Source organism: Lipophrys pholis (assembly GCF_963383615.2).
Source record: "Lipophrys pholis genome assembly, contig: SCAFFOLD_36, whole genome shotgun sequence".
NCBI lineage: Eukaryota > Metazoa > Chordata > Actinopteri > Blenniiformes > Blenniidae > Lipophrys > Lipophrys pholis.
The window spans coordinates 283,492-305,164 of NW_028292098.1; the positions used below are offsets into that span (position 1 = coordinate 283,492).

Consider the following 21,673-nt stretch of genomic DNA (forward strand, 5'->3'; position numbering starts at 1 on the left):
GATCCTTCTGTTTTCCAAGAAGTGCTCTCTTCAATGCAATGAGAGTTCCTCTGTGATTCTATGAGGTTCTCCAGATTGCCTCCTTACCTCCCCACCCACTCACACAGTCACAGACTGGGTTAGGTTTCAGGTGGGGTAAGGTGGAGTCAATGGATGCCAGACACCGCTGTGGAACCAACAACTCATTGATTTAGCCAAAACAGAAAGTCAAAGAACAAAAGAACTCTAAATCCTGTCAAAAAGATTGCCTCTATCTCTAAAAAGTCTTTCTCTTCTCTCTCAATCTGTGAACCTCTCAATCTTCTGGAATGGGCTGGTCATTATCCAAGAGATCTGATTGGTCAGGAGGCGGAGCTTCAATGCTCTTTGGTCTCTGATCCAGAACATAACCTGCTCCGGAGCAGGTTAGAGGTTCAGAAAGTTCCCACAGTGAGTTACCAGGTAAGAAGTGAACCAGCGTGGCAGTACAGAAACTCAGAGTTACGCTGAAGAGCGTCCATAAGAGAAGATCCTGATTCCTGGTCCAGGACTCTGGTTAATCCACCAGGAAGGTCCAATCAGCTCAAGTGTAACATTCTGTGTTAGTTTGAAATCACCATGAAAGAATTCCCTCAAGACTCTCAGATGCTGGACACTCAGACTCTCAGACTCTGGACTCTCAGGCTCCCGGACTCTCAGACTCTCAGACTCTCAGACTCTCAGACTCTCAGACTCTGGACTCTGGACTCTGGACTCTGAGACTCTGAGACTCTGAGTCTCTGAGTCTCTGATAATCTCAGACTCTGGACTCTGGATTCTCAGACTCTCAGACTCTTAGACTCTCGATTCTCAGACTCTCAGACTCTCAGACTCTGGACTCTCAGATTCTGGACTCTCAGACTCTTAGACTCTGGATTCTGGATTCTCAGACTCTGGACTCTCAGACTCTCAGACTCTCAGACTCTGGAGTCTGGACTCTCAGACTCTCAGACCCTCAGAATCAACATTCTGTTATCTGCAGGCGTCTTGGACTCTAAATCACAGAGGCTATGTTCTCATGACTGGTGTGTATTTGTGACAGCCACGTCAGATTCAAATGTTTTTACAATAGTTTAACAATATTGTCTTGTTTTCATCAAACCACATATTTCAAGTAATTTAAACAGTTTGTGGTTTGTACTGTTTATATTGATGATTGTGTTTGAATGAGACACATTCTTGTGTTCTTATAATGGTGATTTCTGTGCCTAGAGGAGCTCATATTTCATCACTTCCCCTCTGAAACATTTCTGCTCTTCCTGAGTAGAACGGAGGAAACACGTGATTTATGTGAAAGCAACTCCCCCACTGGGCCCCACTTCCTGCTTCCTTCTCTGGGTGTGTCAGAGAGAGCAGGACAGAGAACGTTGAGGTTGTTAGACATCAGAGACAGACTGAGACAGACTGAGACGGACGAAGAGCAGCTTCTTCTCTCCACAAGTTTCCTCACACGTGGAAAAGTGTCTGTAAGAAGAAGAGAAGAGAGTTCAGGTGAGAATCTGTCAGCACTTTAGAAGCTTCCACAACGGAGCAAAAGACTTTCTAACTTCTCTTTTTCTCTTTCATTCACACCATCACAAACCTCTGACAGCTGCTTTCTTCTTCTTCACCTGTTGGACAAACATTTCATCCTCCATTTAACTCCTTTCTTCACTTCTTTTCTTCTCCATGGAGAAACTCTGAAAACATTCAGTAGTGGGCGGGGCTTCAGCCCTCCTTCACTCTGATTGGCTCACGTTTGTGTAAATCTAAAACATTCAAACACACACACAAACACACACACACACACACACACACACCCCCCCCCCCCACACACACACACACACACACACACACGACTCAATCATCTCATTATTTATCATCCAGACGCTTCATTTTTTCCCTGAAACCTCCAACTGACATTAATCCTATTGATTGTTGTATTTTTCATGTTTCTATATTTTCTTCTCTCATCTTATTTCTTCTGTTTGTTCATTATTTATGCTTCTTGTTTTTCTTCTTTCTCTGTTTTGTCTCGGCTGTCGCTCTCTGATCTCAGTCTACTGAATGATACCGTCTCTAACTGGAACTACCAGGATGTGGGTTTCTGTTTCCTGCTGCACCACCCACATGATTTCCTCTGTGTGTGTGTGTGTGTGTGTGTGTGTGTGTGTGTGTGTGTGTGTGTGTGTGTGTGTGTGTGTGTGTGTGTGTGTGTGTGTGTGTGTGTGTGTGTGTGTGTGTGTGTGTGTGTGTGTGTGTGTGTGTGTGTGTGTGTGTGTGTGTGTGTGTGTGTGTGTGTGTGTGTGTGTGTTGAGCAGGTTGGTGTGTTTCTCTCTGTCTGACTCAACATGTGGGACGTGGATGAAGAAGACCCACCAGAGTGTGTGGACAGGTAAGAGACGTCCCCCCCTCCTGCATTCAGTCAAACAGCAAACAGAAGAATGGACACTAAATGTAAACTCCATAGAAAGATGAAATGTAGTAAAAGTGGCTCTGCTGGATTGACACGTCTCAAGGCTCAGTGATTTCAAGTCATCCAAAGTGAGCTGAAGTGATTTCAACAGGCAGCAGAAAAAGAGCTGCAGTAAAGGACATGAGGTGCAGAGACATTCCACCGTCCCCATGATCAGTCCCAATGTGATCATGAAAGACACAAGGACAAGCAGTGGAAAGGACAAAGACTAGAAGACCATGTGTTGTCTTTCAGGTCAGAGTTTCTAACTCCTCTTAACCTGATCCAAGGTCAGAGCAGTGTCACCTTTCCAACAGGGAGTTTAAAGGAAGTGGACGTCTCCACATGACACTGAAGTCCAAACGTCCCACATCACTAACTTACAGTTTGGTCCACAAAGATTTGTCCAGAGACAAAGTTTGTCTCATTTTGTTCTGTATATTACCACAGGAAATAGAAATGAAACCCTCCAGACTTCAGCTTTAATTCAGTGGCTTCAACTAAAACATCACATAACAATGTGAGGAACTAAAGGATTTGAACACAATCCCTTCATGTCAGAGGCTCAAAAGTCCCTGAACCAATGAAATAAGAGAGAATCAATCCTTCATCTCTCACACTTGTTGAAAAGCCTTTGCAGGCAATGACTGGCTGAAGTTGTGAACTCATGACGTCAGCAGGCCCTCGCTGGGTTTCCTCTATTTTAATGCTCTTCCAGGCTTCACCGCAGAGCCGCTCACTTGATGTTGCTTTGTGGGCCTTTCTAATCCAAGTTTAATCTGTAAGAGGTGAAATTCAGGTTCTATTGGATTGAGATCTGGTGACTAACTGGGCCTTTCTAATCCAAGTTTAATCTGTAAGAGGTGAAATTCTGGTTCTATTGGATTGAGATCTAGTGACTGACTGGGCCTTTCTAATCCAAGTTTAATCTGTAAGAGGAGAAATTCAGGTTCTATTGGATTGAGATCTGGTGACTAACTGGGCCTTTCTAATCCAAGTTTAATCTGTAAGAGGAGAAATTCAGGTTCTATTGGATTGAGATCTAGTGACTGACTGGGCCTTTCTAATCCAAGTTTAATCTGTAAGAGGTGAAATTCAGAATACAGATTAGTGTGGGAAAAGTCAGAGTCCAGATCAGATGCTCCTACTTTTCCAGGAACTTTGAAACAAAAGGCAGATTGGAAATGACATGAAGTTTACTGAAGTTCTTTCATCAAACATATTTTTACTGATCATTTCCTGAAAACTTTTCCAGAAGAAAATAACATTAAAGTTCTTTTGTTGAAAACAGGAAATGAAATGATGAGAACCAAGTGTGATCTGGTGATCTAATACAACATTCTGAGTGTGTGTGTGTGTGTGTGTGTGTGTGTGTGTGTGTGTGTGTGTGTGTGTGTGTGTGTGTGTGTGTGTGTGTGTGTGTGTGTGTGTGTGTGTGTGTGTGTGTGTGTGTGTGTGTGTGTGTGTGTGTGTGTGTGTGTGTGTGTGTGTGTGTGTGTGTGTGTGTGTGTGTGTGTGTGTGTGTGTGTGTGTGTGTGTGTGTGTGTAGAGGTGAGAAGCTCAGACACACAGCAGGGTCTTCAGTATCCAGCAGCTTGTCTATGAAGAGTGACCGGTCCAAAGGTCATCCACCAAACTTCAGTACTGAACCTGGACCTTCAGACACAAAGTAAGAAACTCTTTCTTTTCTTTTATTTCCTCAAAACCAGAGTGAGAGAAGTTGTGCTCACTCTAAGATTCACTTCCAGTATTTTAGTACAAGAGTCCAAACTGAGCAGCAAAGTCTGATCCTACACTCTTTCAAACGTCCTATTTTGATGATGAATCTGCTGATTTGAAAGTTTGAAGACAAGATTTGAAAGTTGTCAGTGATTGGATGATTTGGATGTTGGTTGAGAAGAAGTTCCAGAGTTGCTGGCTGGTGACCAGGGTGTGGAGCAGTGTGGAGATGCTGCTGGGTGAGAGGGAGGAGCAACAGTTGTTGATGTTACCAGGGGGGAAATATGCTGACTTTTTAATTTTAAAGTTATTTGACCAGAATCCATTTGGGAAACATGAAACATGTAGGATCCAGTTTCAGTTGTTGATGTTGATCTCTGATACATTAATACCTTTCTGAATGGAATTGGTCATGAGACTCACACAAACACATAATTCCAGCATTTAAATTTAAAGGAACATACCAGTGTGTTGACCTCTTGCTGATTAATGATCAGTTTCACAACATTTAAGAATATTCTGGAGGTTCTAATCCTCTTTCTCTGAGAAAGTCCAGTCTTTTATTTTGGGCTGAATCGGTCCAATCTTCATCATTTTGCTTCAGCTTCTGCGACGCCATCTTTGATATCCCAGAAACCCTTGTGGCAGATTTCCCAAGATGATGTCAGTTAGGAAACATCAACACAGTTTGATGTTTGGTTTGTTAACATCAACTTTGGTGGATCGATTTGGGAAACTGCAGGTTGGAAATGAGTCCAAATGAGTGTTGATGGTCTTGTTTTGGTGTTTTGGTTTATTCTCTCTGCAGAAGGGAGATGTTTTATGGGAAGTACATTTTGAAGATTGTTTTTCTGGTAGAGTAACTTTAAATGTGGAACTACAGTTTATAACTATTAAATATCCTCACAGTATTTTCACAAAGTCTGACTTAGAGAATCAAAGTCTCAGTTCTTCCATGTATCTTCCATTGTTCCAGTCAGTCTGTTCCTGATGTTGTGTTTGTTTTTAGCTCTGACTCTGGGTTTCCATCCAGCTGTGTGTCCATGAAGAGTGACCGCTCTAAGGAGGAACTCTATACCTTTAAATGTGGAGCAGGAAGTGGTGATGAGGGGTGAGAATCAGTGTTTGTCTCAGGATTCCTCATCACACCACACAGCAGCTTTAACAAAGTCAACATGTTTCTGCAGCGTGAGCCAGCAGAGCTCCCAGCTTCTCCCTGGTGGCTCCGCCCCTCAGCATCAAAGACATCTGGACTCCACATTTATGGTGAGAACACGTCTCCATTCAACACTTTACTGTCACATCATGAGACAGAAGAAGCTGCTGTGACTTCCAGCTGAAACATGAAACAGACACTCAGCTTATTAGATCCATTCAGGTCCAAAGTGAAACAGTCCAACCTTCATCCAGCTTCCAGTCTTCACTGATGCTTGAAGCTGCTTCTGCTGGAGATCCCACATGAAGTGTGATTTGGCTTCACATGTTGTCCATCCTGCTCTCTGCACTGGATTTACACTCACATCTCAATCTGGCTTCAGTTTCAGCTCAAAGTCAACTCCAGATGTTTCTCTGTTCCAGCTGCTGGAGGACCACATGGTGACTTTCATGAAGAAGGAGCTGAAGAAGATGAAGAAGCTCCTGAGTCCAGATTACCCAGCATGCTCAGAGAGTGAGAGGGAGGATGAGGATGAAGAGCAGAGGAGCAGCAGAGAGTCATTTCTGAGGATCACCCTGGACTTCCTGAGGAGGATGAAGCAGGAGGAGCTGGCTGAGCGTCTGAGGAGCAGTAAGAGGATTTGATCTCATTTCACAGGATGGAGATGAAGCTGAAATGTTCTCAGCTGGAGCAGAAAGCAGTCAGAAACAGAGTCCATCCAGAGAACACAGGTCATTTCCAGGTCCGACACAGAAAGTGTGAAACAGGCAGAAAGTCCAAAACAAGCAGCAGAGAAGAGGAGACACAAAGAGAGTTCCTGAACTCTGCTGCTCATGTGATGCAAACATCTGCATCAGATCAGAGGCTGTTTGGTCTCCACTGAGGAGCTGGATGGAGCTGATGGAGGAGAAACATCTCCACTAACACACTGTCATCTTCACATTCAATGTCAAACACACTCAACTCATTCCTGGTTTCTTCTTTTCAGGAACTTCTGCTGGAGTCTGCCAACAGAAGGTGAAATGTGCCCTGAAGGAGAGGTTCCAGGTTGTGTTTGAGGGGCTCTCTAAAGCAGGAGAGTCCACCCTCCTGAAGCAGATCTACACAGAGCTCCACATCACAGAGGGAGGGACTGCAGAGGTCAATGAGGAACATGAGGTCAGACAGATTGAAACAGCATCCAGGAGAGCAGCCAGAGCAGAAAGCAGCATCAGACCAGGAGACCTCTTTAAAGCCTCACCTGGAAGCTCTCCACCAATCAGAACAGTGCTGACAAAGGGAGTGGCTGGCATTGGGAAAACAGTCCTGACACAGAAGTTCACTCTGAACTGGGCTGAAGACCAAAGCAACCAGGACGTCCACTTCACATTTCCATTCACCTTCAGAGAGCTGAATGTGCTGAAGGAGAAGAAGTTCAGCTTGGTGGGACTTGTTCATCACTTCTTCACTCCAACCAAAGAAGCAGGACTCTGCAGCTTTGAAGACCTCCAGGTGGTCTTCATCTTTGACGGTCTGGATGAGTGTCGACTCCCTCTGGACTTCCAGCACCCTGAGATCCTGACTGATGTTACAGAGTCCACCTCAGTGGATGTGCTGCTGACAAACCTCATCAGGGGGAACCTGCTTCCCTCTGCTCGCCTCTGGATCACCACACGACCTGCAGCAGCCAATCACATCCCTCCTGACTGTGTCGGCATGGTGACGGAGGTCCGAGGGTTCACTGACCCACAGAAGGAGGAGTACTTCAGGAGGAGGTTCAGAGAGGAGCAGCAGGCCAGCAAGATCATCTCCCACATCAAGACCTCACGAAGCCTCCACATCATGTGCCACATCCCAGTCTTCTGCTGGATCACTGCTACAGTTCTGGAGGAGGTGTTGGAGAGCAGAGAGGGAGGAGAGCTGCCCAAGACCATGACTCAGATGTACATCCACCACCTGGTGGTCCAGGCCAAAGTCAAGAAGGTCAAGTATGATGGAGGAGCTGCCACAGATCCACACTGGAGTCCAGAGAGCAGGGAGATGGTGGAGTCTCTGGGAAAACTGGCTTTTGATGAGCTGCAGAAAGGAAATCTGATCTTCTATGACTCCGACCTGACAGAGTGTGGCCTGGATCTCAGAGCAGCCTCACTGTACTCTGGAATGTTCACACAGGTCTTTAAAGAGGAGCAAGGCCTGTACCAGGACAAGGTCTTCTGCTTCATCCATCTGAGCCTTCAGGAGTTTCTGGCTGCTCTTCATGTCCATCAGACCTTCATCAGCTCTGGAATCAACCTCCTGGATGAACAACAACAAACCTCCTGGTGGTCAAAAGTGTTGAAGAAGAAAGTTGATCTCCACCCTCTCCATCAGAGAGCAGTGGACGAGGCCTTGAAGAGTCCAAATGGACACCTGGACTTGTTCCTCCGCTTCCTCCTGGGTCTTTCACTGCAGACCAATCAGAGTCTACTCCGAGGTCTGCTGACACAGACAGGAAGTAGCTCACAGACCAATCAGGAAACAGTCCAGTACATCAAGGAGAAGCTGAGTGAGAATCTGTCTGCAGAGAGAAGCATCAATCTGTTCCACTGTCTGAATGAACTGAACGATGGTTCTCTGGTGGAGGAGATCCAACAGTCCCTGAGATCAGGACGTCTCTCCACTGATAGACTGTCTCCTGCTCAGTGGTCAGCTCTGGTCTTCATCTTACTGTCATCAGAAGAAGATCTGAAGGAGTTTGACCTGAAGAAATACTCTGCTTCAGAGGAGGCTCTTCTGAAGCTGCTGCCAGTGGTCAAAGCCTCCAACAAAGCTGTGTACGTGGTTCATGAACAAATATGTAGAACTGAGTCCATGACAAACATTGAACTGGTTTTCATTGTTGCTTCTTCTTCAGGTTGAGCAGCTGTGGTCTGTCAGAGAGAAGCTGTGGAGCTCTGTCCTCAGTCCTCAGCTCTCAGTCCTCCAGTCTGACACATCTGGACCTGAGTTACAACAAGCTGCAGGATTCAGGAGTGAAGCGGCTGTCGGCTGGACTGGAGAGTCCTCACTGTAAACTGGAAGCTCTCAGGTTCTGACATTATTGATCATTAATATCCACCACTCTCTGTTCTCCTGCTCACATCTCTAGAACATCAGTAAAACATCTCAGTAGAACACTGCAGCCTCTTGATATTTTCTCCTCTATTAATCAGGAAGTAAAACTACAAAGTAAAGTTTCCAGTGTAAGTTCAGGTGGAGAGCAGCAGCTTTACTTCCTCCACTCACTGTGTTTGTGATGCTCCATGTCACAGAGTTCTGCCTCAGACTCTGACACCGACACGACTACGAGCAAGAACACCACACATGAGACAAGCCCAGCAGCAGCAGGACACTCACTTCAGGTGTGCTCCTGTGGCTGGATGAAAATATCATCACTTAGGAGGCTGAGGATCCACCAAGGAAAGAGAGGAGGATGAGAGAGCAGAGGCAAGAGTGAATGAAATGTCGACCTCTTCTATGTCAGAAACACTGAAATTCTACATCTTTTATGATTAATTGTGCTAATCTTGTAATCTTATTACTGATTACTAGTTATTTTACTGATTACTTGTTTTTAAAAGTAACTAAGTTAGATTAAACATTTATTAACAGCTGTCGACAACACCCCATCCTCTGAACATAGAAATTACAACCGGTTTTGCCAAAAGCTCTGCTGACCACTGCCTCCTGCACCTGCTGATACATATTTAACCTTTGACCTTCATTCTTTGTTGTATTTATATCTGACTCACGCTTTTATTATCAGATTGTTACTATTGCAGCTAGTTATTTACGTGGTGATGTAGTTGTAGTCTGTTGTTGCACTATTTATCTATTTATCTATTTATATATTTGTATATTTGGACTATCTGCGCTATTCAACCTTTTAATTACCCCCCTCAGGGACAAATAAAGTCTTTCATTGATCGATTGATTGATTGAAAAAGAAAAAAATACAAAAAGAGTTCAACATCTCTGCAGTTCTTGTTGCAATGATATAGTTTAGTGTTGACATTTCTTGGTTCCAATTATTTTGTGTCACCTGAACGCACCATTAGAGCAAGTTGGTCTGTGATTGGCTGAGAGTGGAGAAGGGGGCGGGTCAGGTCGGACTGCATGCTCTGTGTGTGTCTGTTAGTTTGGAGGAGAGAACGAGCAGCCGCTTCTGTTTAATAATAAAGTGTCTTTGTAGAGAAGAAACTCTTCCTGCTGGACGCCACAATAGTAATGCTACAATAGTAATGCTACAATAGTAATGCTACAGTAGTAATGCTACAGTAGTAATGCTACAATAGTAATGCTACAGTAGTAATGCTACAATAGTAAGGCTACAATATTAATGCTACAATAGTAATGCTACAATAGTAATGCTACAGTAGTAATGCTACAATAGTAATGCTACAGTAGTAATGCTACAATAGTAAGGCTACAATATTAATGCTACAATAGTAATGCTACAATAGTAATGCTACAATAGTAATGCTACAGTAGTAATGCTACAATAGTAAGGCTACAATATTAATGCTACAATAGTAATGCCACAATAGTAATGCTACAATACTAAAGCTACAATAGTAAGGCCACAATAGTAATGCTACAATAGTAATGCTGCAGTAGTAATGCTACAATAGTAAGGCTACAATAGTAAGGCTACAATAGTAATGCTACTATACTAATGCTACAATAGTAAGGCCACAATAGTAATGCTACAATAGTAATGCTACAGTAGTAATGCTACAATAGTAATGCTACAATAGTAATGCTACAGTAGTAATGCTACAATAGTAATGCTACAGTAGTAATGCTACAATAGTAAGGCTACAATATTAATGCTACAATAGTAATGCTACAATAGTAATGCTACAGTAGTAATGCTACAATAGTAATGCTACAATAGTAAGGCTACAATAGTAATGCTACAATAGTAATGCTACAATAGTAATGCTACAATAGTAATGCTACAGTAGTAATGCTACAATAGTAAGGCTACAATATTAATGCTACAATAGTATTGCCACAATAGTAATGCTACAATACTAATGCTACAATAGTAAGGCCACAATAGTAATGCTACAATAGTAATGCTGCAGTAGTAATGCTACAATAGTAAGACTACAATAGTAAGGCTACAATAGTAATGCTACTATACTAATGCTACAATAGTAAGGCCACAATAGTAATGCTACAATAGTAAGGCTACAATAGTAAGGCTACAATAGTAATGCTACTATAGTAATGCTACAATAGTAAGGCTACAATAGTAATGCTACAGTAGTAATGCCACAATACTAACGCTACAATAGCAATGCTATAATAGCAATGCTACAATAGTAATGCTACAATAGTAATGCTGCAATATTAATACTACAGCAGTAATGCTACAATAGTAATGCTACAATAGTAAGGCTACAATAGTAATGCTACAATAGTAATGCTACAATAGTAATGCCACAATAGTAACGCCACAATAGTAATGCTACAATAATAAGGCCACAATAGTAACGCCACAATAGTAACGCCACAATAGTAATGCCACAATAGTAACGCTACAATAGTAATGCTACAATAGTAATGCTACAATAGTAAGGCCACAATAGTAACGCCACAATAGTAAGGCTACAATAGTAAGGCTACAATAGTAATGCTACAATAGTAACGCTACAATAGTAACGTGACAATAGTAACGCTGCAATATTAATGCTACAATAGTAACGTGACAATAGTAATGCTACAATAGTAATGCTACAATAGTAACGCTACAATAGCAACGTGACAATAGTAATGCTACAATAGTAATGCTACAATAGTAACGCTACAATAGTAACGTGACAATAGTAATGCTACAATAGTAATGCTACAATAGTAACGCTACAGTAATAACGTGACAATAGTAATGCTACAATAGTAATGCTACAATAGTAAGGCTACAATAGTAACGCTACAATAGTAATGCTACAATAATAAGGCTACAATAGTTATGCATGGTGATTTGGAGAAGTAACTTTAATCTGATTACTGTTTTGGAAATAATAACGTGTTAGATTACTCATTACTGAATAAAGTGTTCATATCACTGTTACTCATCATCATCAACAGTCAAATTGCCTGATGTACAACCAGTGTTCCCAACAACATCAACTGTTTACAAAACAATCAGGACAACAGATTGTAATACAGACAGTCCAGAGTACAGAGCTAGGGCAAGGTGGAGGATCTAAAGCCTCCACCTAATCGATATCAGGTGTGCAGACACAGTTTGTGAACCGGGCCAGGGAGAGTGGCAGTAGGAGGAAACATTTATTGTGGTAGAGGAACTCAGTATTGGGCGAGTCATTGAGGACAGGAATCAACAGTTGGACTGTGGATATCCAATAAATACTTTGACATGTCCAAAGGAAAAACTGCTGATTGGACCTGATCAGTGTTGCTCCTGAATACGTTCTAAACAAGTTACCTGTCCTCACCAGAGCGGCACCTTAAATAGGTTAAGGTGCTGCTCCACCTCCTCAGCCTTACTCCTCTTGACTCTACTCACTTTTGACACTTTCCCACTACATGATGGTCCCTGCTACCAGGTACTTTCATGGTACACCGTAGTACACTGAGGTTCCAAGCGAGCGAAGACGAGAAGACAGCAGGCTGCTCATTCACCCGCCATTTTTTAAACCTGAACACAATAAAAAACAAAAAAGGACCAAAGTCTGCAGCTGTCCTGGTGAACGCTGTTTAACCACATCTCCATTAGAATTTAAAGTATCGTATGGTTTGTTGTTCTTATTTTAACATCAGTAGCTACTAACAGCTTGTGGCAGAAGTCACCAGTTAACAGGAGCACCAGTGAAACCGAAACACCGGACAGTGAAGCATCACATCGGGGTGATTACTTGTGCATGACGGAGAAAGCTCCGATGACTCCGCCCACGCCGTGGTCGTTCTATTGTAATGGAAAACAAGTGAGGCTGAGTGGAGTAGAGGCAAGGCCAGTAGGGTCAAGTGGAGTAAGGCTGAGTAGGAGCTGGTGGAAAAGAGCTATTTATTACAAGTGACTGGGAATCAGAATATCTAGACAACAATGTGAATAAAGCTGTAAGAAATGCAGAATTAGGAAGAAATGTTAAACAAAGAAAACAATAACAAAGATCATCTATTGATCAAAGAAGGATTAAAAGATTCTGTCAAAAGGAAAAATACATGATACAGAGAATCTATAAAACACTTTTGTGCTTTATAGATTCTCTATATCATGTATTGTAAAAAAATAAAGCGGCACATAAATATGTGAAATATAAAAATACTTTAACTACTACTGTGAGAATTTTCATATATCTACAAAAATAAAAGTGGTGAAATGTAAGAAAAGCAGAATCCTATTAAAGACACATGGAATCTATTAAAGAGTGTAAAGAGAAAGACCCAGAGACATTTCATTAGTAAGGAAGAAATCATAGAAATTATTATCAAATGTAAAACCAAATCTTCAGATTGAGACTAAATGGAGATGAAACCAGTAAAGAGGGTGATTGAGTTTATCTCCAAACTACTGACTCACATCTGGAAACTTTCTCTCTTTATTCAGGTTGAGGGGCTGCAGGTTGTCAAAGATTACTGCATAGTGACAAACCATTTAAAGACATTGGTCGTACTTAAGACAGGCTGTATCTAATGACATTTTTTGTGTTCTCTGTTTATTTGGAAACATATCGAACTACATGGTGGTATCGGTATCGATACCAGAATGTTGGTATCGTGACAACACTAGTTCTATGTTGTATAGTTCTATGTTTAAGCCTTTATTTTACCAACAGCTACACTGACATATACCCCAAAGTTATAAAATATTCAGGAAACAAATGTTGAAAGGTTTGGAGTTCAGTATAGAAGAGTTTGGAATGAAATATTCACACTTGAACAACATTATTGAAAAACTTTTAGAGTTTAAAATATTTAGGAAAGAATAAAAACACAATAACTGTGTGTGTGTGTGTGTGTGTGTGTGTGTGTGTGTGTGTGTGTGTGTGTGTGTGTGTGTGTGTGTGTGTGTGTGTGTGTGCGTGCGTGCGTGCGTGCGTGCGTGCGTGCGTGCGTGCGTGCGTGCGTGCGTGCGTGCGTGTTGTGATCCAGATGTTGGAGGACAGAGATGGACTGAGCTCTGCAGCATGTTAGTGATCAGCATGTTGATGAGACTCTTCTCCTCCTGGTGGCTTCAGCTGTTTGGACTTTACATTTCTAAACTCTTCCAGTCTGAACCTTCTTCAGTCTCAATGACTTCAACATCAAACTTTGTCCTCTAATCTCACTTCTTTCTCTCTTTATTCAGGTTGGAGTTCTGCAGTTTGTCAGAGATCAGCTGTTCTTCTGTGGCCTCAGCTCTGAAGTCCAACCCCTCCCTCCTGAAACATCTGAAACATCTGGACCTGAGTGACAACCAGCTGCAGGATTCAGGAGTTGAGCAGCTGTGTGGTTTTCTGGAGAGTCCACTCTGTAGTCTGGAGACTCTGAGGTCAGACTCCATGTTTGAGTTTGTGTGCAGTGAAAGTTGTGTTGACACTAAAGGTCAGACATCAGGCTGATATGAGATGATCCACACTGAGGATCTCCATGAGAAACTGAGACTTCTTCTCTGGGCTTTAGTCCTGTGACTGTGGCAGAGCCGTGTGGAGCTCCACATTTCAAAGCTTGGTAGAAGAAGCAAGGTGCTGCAGTGGAGAATTCTCCGTCAACCTCTGACACGCTCCATGTTGAGCTTCAGCTTTCAAAGCAGGCTGATCTCTCCTGGATGAAGAGTCACTGATCTCCCAGCTGGAGCTCCAAACTCTCCCTCACTCTGCCATTGTTGCCCCCCTGACCCAGTGTGTGTCATGTAGGGGTGTGATTCCATCCTGTAATAGGAAACAAAGAGGCAGACCACTTGAGCTGGGGTTTGGCTCGGCTGCAGGATTTAATATGCTGCTGCCTCTGTGCAGCTTTTAGGCTCCTTCAATCTCCATGAGCCCTCTGCTGGCCTTTTAGAGTAACACACTACTGCTTTCGCCTGAAAAGTACAACTCTGTTTGAGCCTTTTAAACTCTATTTGAGACACAGTAAAATGTAATATATCTATAGGGGGTCTAGATTTAATCACTTTGAACTTATTTCATTTATTGTTTTAACCCTGAGCTGTAATTTAGTCCTATTGACTTTTTAACATCTTTTAAATACGCTTTAAATTGCTGCACCTTTTTTTTTTATCCTTAACACCGGGGCTCCTCAATTACTTTTCCTCGAGGGCCAAAACCAGAGCAGCATGCCAAACCAAGGGCTGGAACATCCGCGGGTATTCTGCACTCTGGCAGTAAAATCTTTTCTTAATTGCAGATGTTTGAGCAGATGTGACCATTATGAGGGACCGAGCAGAAAGACCAGGACCTCCAAAGGAGGCCTGGACCTCCAAAGGAGGTCTGGACCCTGTTGTGTTTGTAATGTTTCTTATTATTAGTTCTTTGTAAAAAAAACCTGTATAAACCCCCTAAACATGCTCAAAAACTCACCAAATTTGGCACGCTCATTAGCACTGGATGACATTATAAGAAAATGTAAAAACGAACCCCCAAAGAGCCAAAATGTCTCTCTAGCGCCACCTAGAAAAACCAAAATGGCTACCACGGCCCGTAGGAATGTCGTAGAGAGATCAAACATCAACTCAATTGTTCGGCTCATCGAGACCTAAAAATCACGTACCGCTACCCCTGAACTAAATCCAACAGGAAGTCCACAGTTTGCCTTTCAATGTATGATCTTCTTCCAAAAACGGCCCTCAACCTCTGAAGCAGAATATATTTCACCCCCAGACATGCTCAAGGACTCACCAAATTTGGCACGCTAATTAACACTGGATAACATTATAAGAAAATGTAAAAACTAACCCCCAGAGAGCCAAACTGTGCTCTCTAGCGCCACCTACAAACACTACAACAGCCACCAAAAACACTTAAATGGCGACCACAGCCCGTAGGAATGTCGTAGTGAGATCAAACCAAAACTCAATTGTTCGTCTCATTGAGCCCGACAAATCACATGCCGGGACCCCTGACCTAAATCTGACAGGAAGTCCGCAATTTGCCTTTCAAAATAAGATTTTCAAACACTAGCTACTCTGAGAATGAATATCTATGGACTTCAGAAACCTACTAAATGACAGAGGAGACTCTCCTCCTCAATAATCCCCAATATCACTTTCAGTGGTAGAGCGGTTCTGTTTTTATTTGCCGTCAAAGTTTTAAACACAGACTCCGCCTCCTCCTCCAGTTTAAAGGTTTTGTGCTTTGAATGACGCGACACTTTGTCTTTATTTGAAACGGTTCTCCTTTAACAATCATTTCTTCTTGATGTCCACATCAGCAGTGCTGATTCTCTCTCAGGGCTGCTGGCTGCAGACGGAACACACACACACACACACACACACACACACACACACACACACACACACACACACACACACAGACACACACACACACACACACACACACACACACACACACACACACACACACACACACACACACACACACACACACACACACACACACACACACACACACACACACACAGACTTGTGGTGCAACACTGCCCTCTTGTGAAGAGTTTGTAAACATGCAACTGTGACGAGGGAGAGAGGTATGTTCATTGAGGATTCTTTTCTGTGTAGCTCTATGATTAGTTCTGGTCTGTAGCTCTAGAAACAGCAGCCCAAGGCTTTAACTTTAACTTTTTCCACACCTTCAAAAGAATTGTACTCACGGTGAGTCCAGGATTCCAGCAGGTGGCGCCACTGATCCATAAAGCCTGTTTTATTCTTGACATGTCCGTGAGCTCTGTTTGGCTCCGTGCGGCTGAATGACGTCATTGTAGCCTCCAGGCCCCTCCGAGAGGCCCTGTTCACGCTGACGTCACCGCTCCATGCTCCTCCAACTTCTTGTGACTCCAGTAGAACCTGTGAGGGGTGGAGCGGTAAGAGCTCCACCCTGTACTGAGCAGACACGTCACTGTGCACAGACACATATTTAACTGTTAACACACCGTGATGAGGGACAATGACAACCTACAGAAACACTCTGATTCTACTTTTCTTTCACATGAAGCCGTTAAAAGGATCATTTTATGGCTCCAAATCCAAGCTTTCCTTTCCAGTAGTATGTGGTTTGTTTAGTCGTTACTGATGAAGCAAAAGTCTGGCTTCATTAGAAAGAAGTTCTATTAATGATGCGTCTCATAGCGGAGCGCCCCCTGCTGCCTCATGCAGACCTCAGCCTGCGGTCAGAACGCCATACAAGACCTGGAAGTGAAGTTAGTTCCAATCAGGTTCCATGATTACTTCATAAAACACTCTGGCTTCACTTCCATGCAGTAATGTAACATAATGATCCCAAAGATCCCTGCAGAGGGGCGGAGCCTCCAGCACAGGGTGGAGGAGGAGTGTGACGTCACCAGTCCTTAAGTTTGACTTTCACATAACAGCAGAGGACATAAGGCCCGTGGAGCAGAACCCACCAAGAGGTCCAATCTGGTCCCACCAAGCCAGGAGCTTTAAAGGATTTATACACTTTGTTTTGACATTTCAGTGGATTTTCACCAGAAGTTTCAGTTAAACTGACTTCATTTTCAGGAACTGATGGAAAAATATAGAGAATTTCGTTACAGACACTGAATTTAAAGGTTCTTATAGCACTGGAGGAGGAAGAGTAGGGGGAGGGGGAGGAGGAGGAGGAGGAGGAGGAGGAGGAGGAGCAGGAGGGGAAGGGGGAGGAAGCATCAGGAGGAGGAGGTGTGTGTGTTGTGATCCAGATGTTGGAGGACAGAGATGGACTGAGCTCTGCAGCATGTTAGTGATCAGCATGTTGATGAGACTCTTCTCCTCCTGGTGGCTTCAGCTGTTTGGACTTTACATTTCTAAACTCTTCCAGTCTGAACCTTCTTCAGTCTCAATGACTTCAACATCAAACTTTGTCCTCTAATCTCACTTCTTTCTCTCTTTATTCAGGTTGGAGGACTGCAGGTTGTCAGAGATCAGCTGTTCTTCTGTGGCCTCAGCTCTGAAGTCCAACCCCTCCCACCTGAAGGAGCTCTACCTGGGTAACAACGACCTTGAGGATCCAGATGTGCAGCAGCTGGTTGGTCTTCAGCAGAGTCCAGACTGCAGCCTGCAGACTCTCAGGTCAGTAGATGTTGGAGTGAGTCCATGCTGCTTCCAGCAGGTTTCTACTAAACACAGTTAGTGTGAGAACAAAGATCCAGAGTTTGACTGCTCTGTGAGGCTGTGAGAGGAGAACGCTGAGCAGCTTCAGGATTGGACAGCAGAGGACACAGTCAGCCAATCAGAGGAGCCTCAGGCTTGTTGTGTTGGTCTGACAGTGGTGGTCCTTCATGAGCTCTGAGCTGCTGCTGTGGACAGGACTGAAGTCCTGGCTGCTCCACAGAGACTCTCCTCATCACCTCTCATCTCTCTCATCTCTCTGCAGCTGGAGGGGGAGGAGCTCTCTGCATTTTTGGGTGATGGACATGTCAGGTCGGAGACACTATATGTTTTGAAGATCCACTGAGGAGTGCAGAGAGACGCTGTGAGAGTCCAGCATCGAACCAGGGTTCTTCTGGATGTGACGCAGAACCACGACTGTGTGGACTGAACCTCTTCCTCTTCGTCTTCCTCTTCCTCTTCCTCCTGCTCTTCCTCCTACTCTTCCTCCTCCTCATACTCAGCCTGCTTCTCCTCCTCCTCCTCCTCCTCCTACTATTCCTCACCCTCCTCTTCTTCCTCCTCCTCCTCCTCCTCATCTTCCTCCTCCTCTTCCTCCTCCTCCTCAGCCTGCTTCTCCTCTTGCTGCTCCACCTCTTCCTCTTCCTCCTCTGCCTTCTCCTCCTCCTCCTTTTCCTCCTATTCCTGCTCCTTCTCTTCCTCCTCCTTCTCTTCCCCTTCCTCCTCCTTCTCCTCTTCCTCTTCCTCCTCATCCTCCTCCTCCTCGGCCTGCTCCTCCTCCTACTCCTCCTGCTCCTCCTCCTCTTCCTCCTCCTTGGCCTGCACTTCTTCTTCGTCCTCCGCCTTCTCCTCCTCCTCCTTCTCCTCCTCCTCCTTCTCCTCCTCTTCCTCCTTCTCCTCCTCCTCCTCCTCCTCTTCCTATTCCTCTTCTTCCTCCTCTTCCTCTTCCTCTTCCTCTTCCTCTTCCTCTTCCTCTTCCTCTTCCTCTTCCTCTTCCTCCTCCTCCTCCTCCTGCTCCACCTCCTCCTCCTCCTCCTGGCCTCCATGGCTCACCCCCTCCGGACAAAGGAACATGTGGTCGCCACTGGAAAAATTCACCATTGGTCACGTGACCCCCGTCCAGGGGGCCACCACCTGGAAGCTGCATCCCTGCACCTCACCACCAGGGGGATCCACCAACTCCATCCACAGCCGTAGAAAACGCCCCGGAAACTCTGAAGCCAACCTCGCTCTGATTGGCCAAGGCCATGGTGAGCACAGCAGGGAGCCGGACCATGATGCGCCGGTATAAAAGTCCGACCTGTGAAGACACACCGTCTCCAAGACGGATTCACGTCCATCCAGACGCAGGACTTCGTACGGAGACACAAGGAGCCGCGTGTTAACTCACGTGGACCGGCCCAGAACTTTTTAACTCCCTTCTCTCTCTCCCCCTCCTTCACTAATCCGCCGCCACTCCTGTTATCTGATCAGATAAGCTCACACATACACACACACAGTCACATTTAGCAGCCAAACTGCTATCTGGTGCTGCTAAACCACATCCACATCCATCACCAGAGTTCTAACTGCATGTCCTGTTAGAACTCCGCCGCTCAGAACCGGGCCGACAAAGTCCACCAGTCTTTACGGGAGTAGGTGAGACCGCGTCGTTCCAAGACCACCCTCACGCATACTCGTGTGACGAGCGTCTTGTTTATCTAGTCGCTAAGCAACCACTGTGGCCCCCAGAAAGAATGAGTCAAACGCCTCTAGTAGTCACGTGGGTCATTGCAATACCTCTTGACGTCCACCTGGTGGACACATCAGGCCATTGCGCTCTCCCTCTGTGCGCCGCTGCACGCCCCTAGTGGTCGTCACGGTCACCACATTGACCTGCCAGCATTTGCCTCCCTCTAGTGGACATCTGAGGTCGCTACACCTACTGACATTGACCTACCAACGTCTGCCTCCACCTGGTGGACATTCAAAGTCATTACACCAATTCCAGTTATCATTCCAGGCCAGACACACACGTACACACACACACACACACACACACACACACACACACACACACACACACACACACACACACACACACACACACACACACACACACACACACACACACACACACACTCTTTGTACATAGTGTTTGCTGTTTAATAGATTAGATCTCCATGTTAGATGTCGTTTGCTACTTGAATGTGTTGATTTATGAAATGATTTCAGAATTATTTATGAATTAATACATTTAGTTAATAAACGCCTGTTAGCTGAATTGAACGATTCTTGGTGATTATTGTGTATTTATTGTTGACAATTCACTGGTTTGTAACAGTCTGTGCTCGGATCTCACACCTTCTCTTTTATTTAAGATTGTTATATTTTTACACAGAAATATTATATGACTTAAATAAACCTTTTACAAACAAGACTGATATTTATTCTGGTATTAGCTATTTCCAGTTTATTTGGTGGTGCCCCATTCATTATTAATAATTAAATAACAAATTTATTCAAATTAATACTTTTTCATTACTAACTTATTTTTGATAATTTATTAACTTTTAAGTAATTACTCAATTACTTTAGATGTTAAGGAATAAATGTATAATTATTATTTGTAATCATAAATTACTTCCAGTGATTTATTACTTTCAGTAATCTATTACTTACAGTAATTTAATGCTAATAACCAACCATAAATCCCAACAAGCTGAAACAGATGTTAACCAGGTGTGAACGGCCCAGAAAGACCTGATGAGACACACAAGCTGAAGAGGCTCTGACAGAACTCACTCAGAAACCTGAGTCACTTCTCTGTCTGACAAAACAAACTCCTCCACTTCTTATCATCTTCTTATCATTCTTATCATCCTGTCTTACATCAGCTGTTCTTGTGATGATGTCATGGTTCTGAAAGAGTTCTGCTTCTGCTACTGTATCCATAGCAACTGTGGATGGAGCGTCTAATAGCCACAGTCAACATTAAAGTCGTCCTTCATCACTACACAACAAGTAGCCTGATGAGCTCAGTCACTAGAGCATGAGACTCTTCATCTCAGGGTTGTGGGTTTGAGTCCCACGTTGGGCGGTGCTCTCTTTTCAGGCAGTGGTTCACAGTGATGAATCCTACAGCTGACCACTCACCACTGTGGCTCCCTGAGCATGACATTTGACCCCCATCAGCTCTCTGGTTCCTCACCAACTCCACCAATCCAGATCTCTCTCCGTTCTCTGGATTGACAAACATTTTCATTCCTTGATAAGCGTTACTACGAAGCAGGTGATCAACTCAGTTTTTCAACCAGGCTGTTCCATCCTGATCAGAGCTCGTTCACATAAAAGGGGCGATGATGAAAGAAACAATACTAACTCCTCTCTTTTGTTCTCATGAGAGGCTCTAATACTCTTCTGTAATAACCAGCTGGTCTGAGCTTCTTAAAAAACATCTCCAACAATGTGTTTACAGTCTGTGGCAGACAGAAGAACCAGACAGGAGGTAAAGCTGTGCTTAGCTGAGTGAATTCATTCTATGATGCAACAGTTACCATGGCAACATGGCAAGAGCTCCTTTCTGACATCACAGTGATGTCATCAGTCTCAGTATCTCCTCCATGATGAGCAGAACCAAATGAGAAGTGTTGAAATGTTGAAGTGTTGAACTGATAGAAAAGCTGCAGTGAGAGTCCTGACAGGAACCAGCAGGAGAGATCACATCACTACAATAAGAGCTTCTCATCATTGGCTTCCTGTTCAATCTACAATAGAATTTAACATCCTTCTTTAACCTCTAAAGCTCTTAACAATCAGGCTCCATCCTATCTTAAAGAGCTCTTAGTCCCATATTACCCACAAGAACACTTGGTTCCTCCATTTCAGACACAAGTTGTCCTCAATCAACTTCAACACTTGAACTTTGGTTTAAAATGTGTTTCTTTGATATTTTGAGATTCAGGAATTATGTCACCAATGAGCCTGAAATATATGTTTGGAGGTTTTCAGGAAAACTGGAGCAGCTGGAGAAAACCCAGGAGGAACAAGGAGAACATACAAACTCTAAGCCGGCCCTGACTTGAAGTGTGGAAATGTTCCAAACCTGCAGCTTTATGATAATCACTGGAGTCCTTTAGCT

At 43.9% G+C, this 21,673-nt stretch overlaps 3 protein-coding genes across 6 annotated transcripts in view; 2 read left to right on the top strand and 1 right to left on the bottom strand.

Annotated features, from left to right (window-relative positions):
* Nucleotides 1–8,784, top strand: part of LOC308128185 (NLR family CARD domain-containing protein 3-like) — a 66,030-nt gene extending 57,246 nt beyond the window's left edge. The window contains exons 1-9 of one of the 3 annotated variants that reach the window (XM_080493893.1): nt 1,369–1,509; nt 2,319–2,392; nt 4,002–4,121; nt 5,181–5,282; nt 5,359–5,437; nt 5,750–5,957; nt 6,316–8,119; nt 8,200–8,373; nt 8,597–8,784. In XM_080493893.1, the coding sequence (XP_080350019.1) occupies nt 2,349–2,392; nt 4,002–4,121; nt 5,181–5,282; nt 5,359–5,437; nt 5,750–5,957; nt 6,316–8,119; nt 8,200–8,373; nt 8,597–8,708 (2,643 nt within the window). In that variant the 5' untranslated portion in view covers nt 1,369–1,509; nt 2,319–2,348 and the 3' untranslated portion in view covers nt 8,709–8,784. Of the gene's footprint in view, nt 1–1,368; nt 1,510–2,318; nt 2,393–4,001; nt 4,122–5,180; nt 5,283–5,358; nt 5,438–5,749; nt 5,958–6,315; nt 8,120–8,199; nt 8,374–8,596 lie in introns of those variants that run through there. The other 2 variants (XM_080493894.1, XM_080493892.1) reach the window with 2 other exon arrangements.
* LOC308128183 (NACHT, LRR and PYD domains-containing protein 3-like) overlaps nt 1–19,956 on the top strand; it is a 75,412-nt gene extending 55,456 nt beyond the window's left edge. Inside the window, exons 6-8 of the mRNA XM_080493890.1 lie at nt 13,642–13,824; nt 17,341–17,514; nt 17,819–19,956. Coding sequence (XP_080350016.1) covers nt 13,642–13,824; nt 17,341–17,514; nt 17,819–17,888 — 427 coding nt within the window. The 3' untranslated portion in view covers nt 17,889–19,956. The remainder of the gene's footprint in view (nt 1–13,641; nt 13,825–17,340; nt 17,515–17,818) is intronic.
* Nucleotides 1–21,673, bottom strand: part of LOC308128182 (NLR family CARD domain-containing protein 3-like) — a 180,592-nt gene that overhangs the window by 123,242 nt on the left and 35,677 nt on the right. The gene's annotated exons all lie outside the window — the stretch shown is intronic.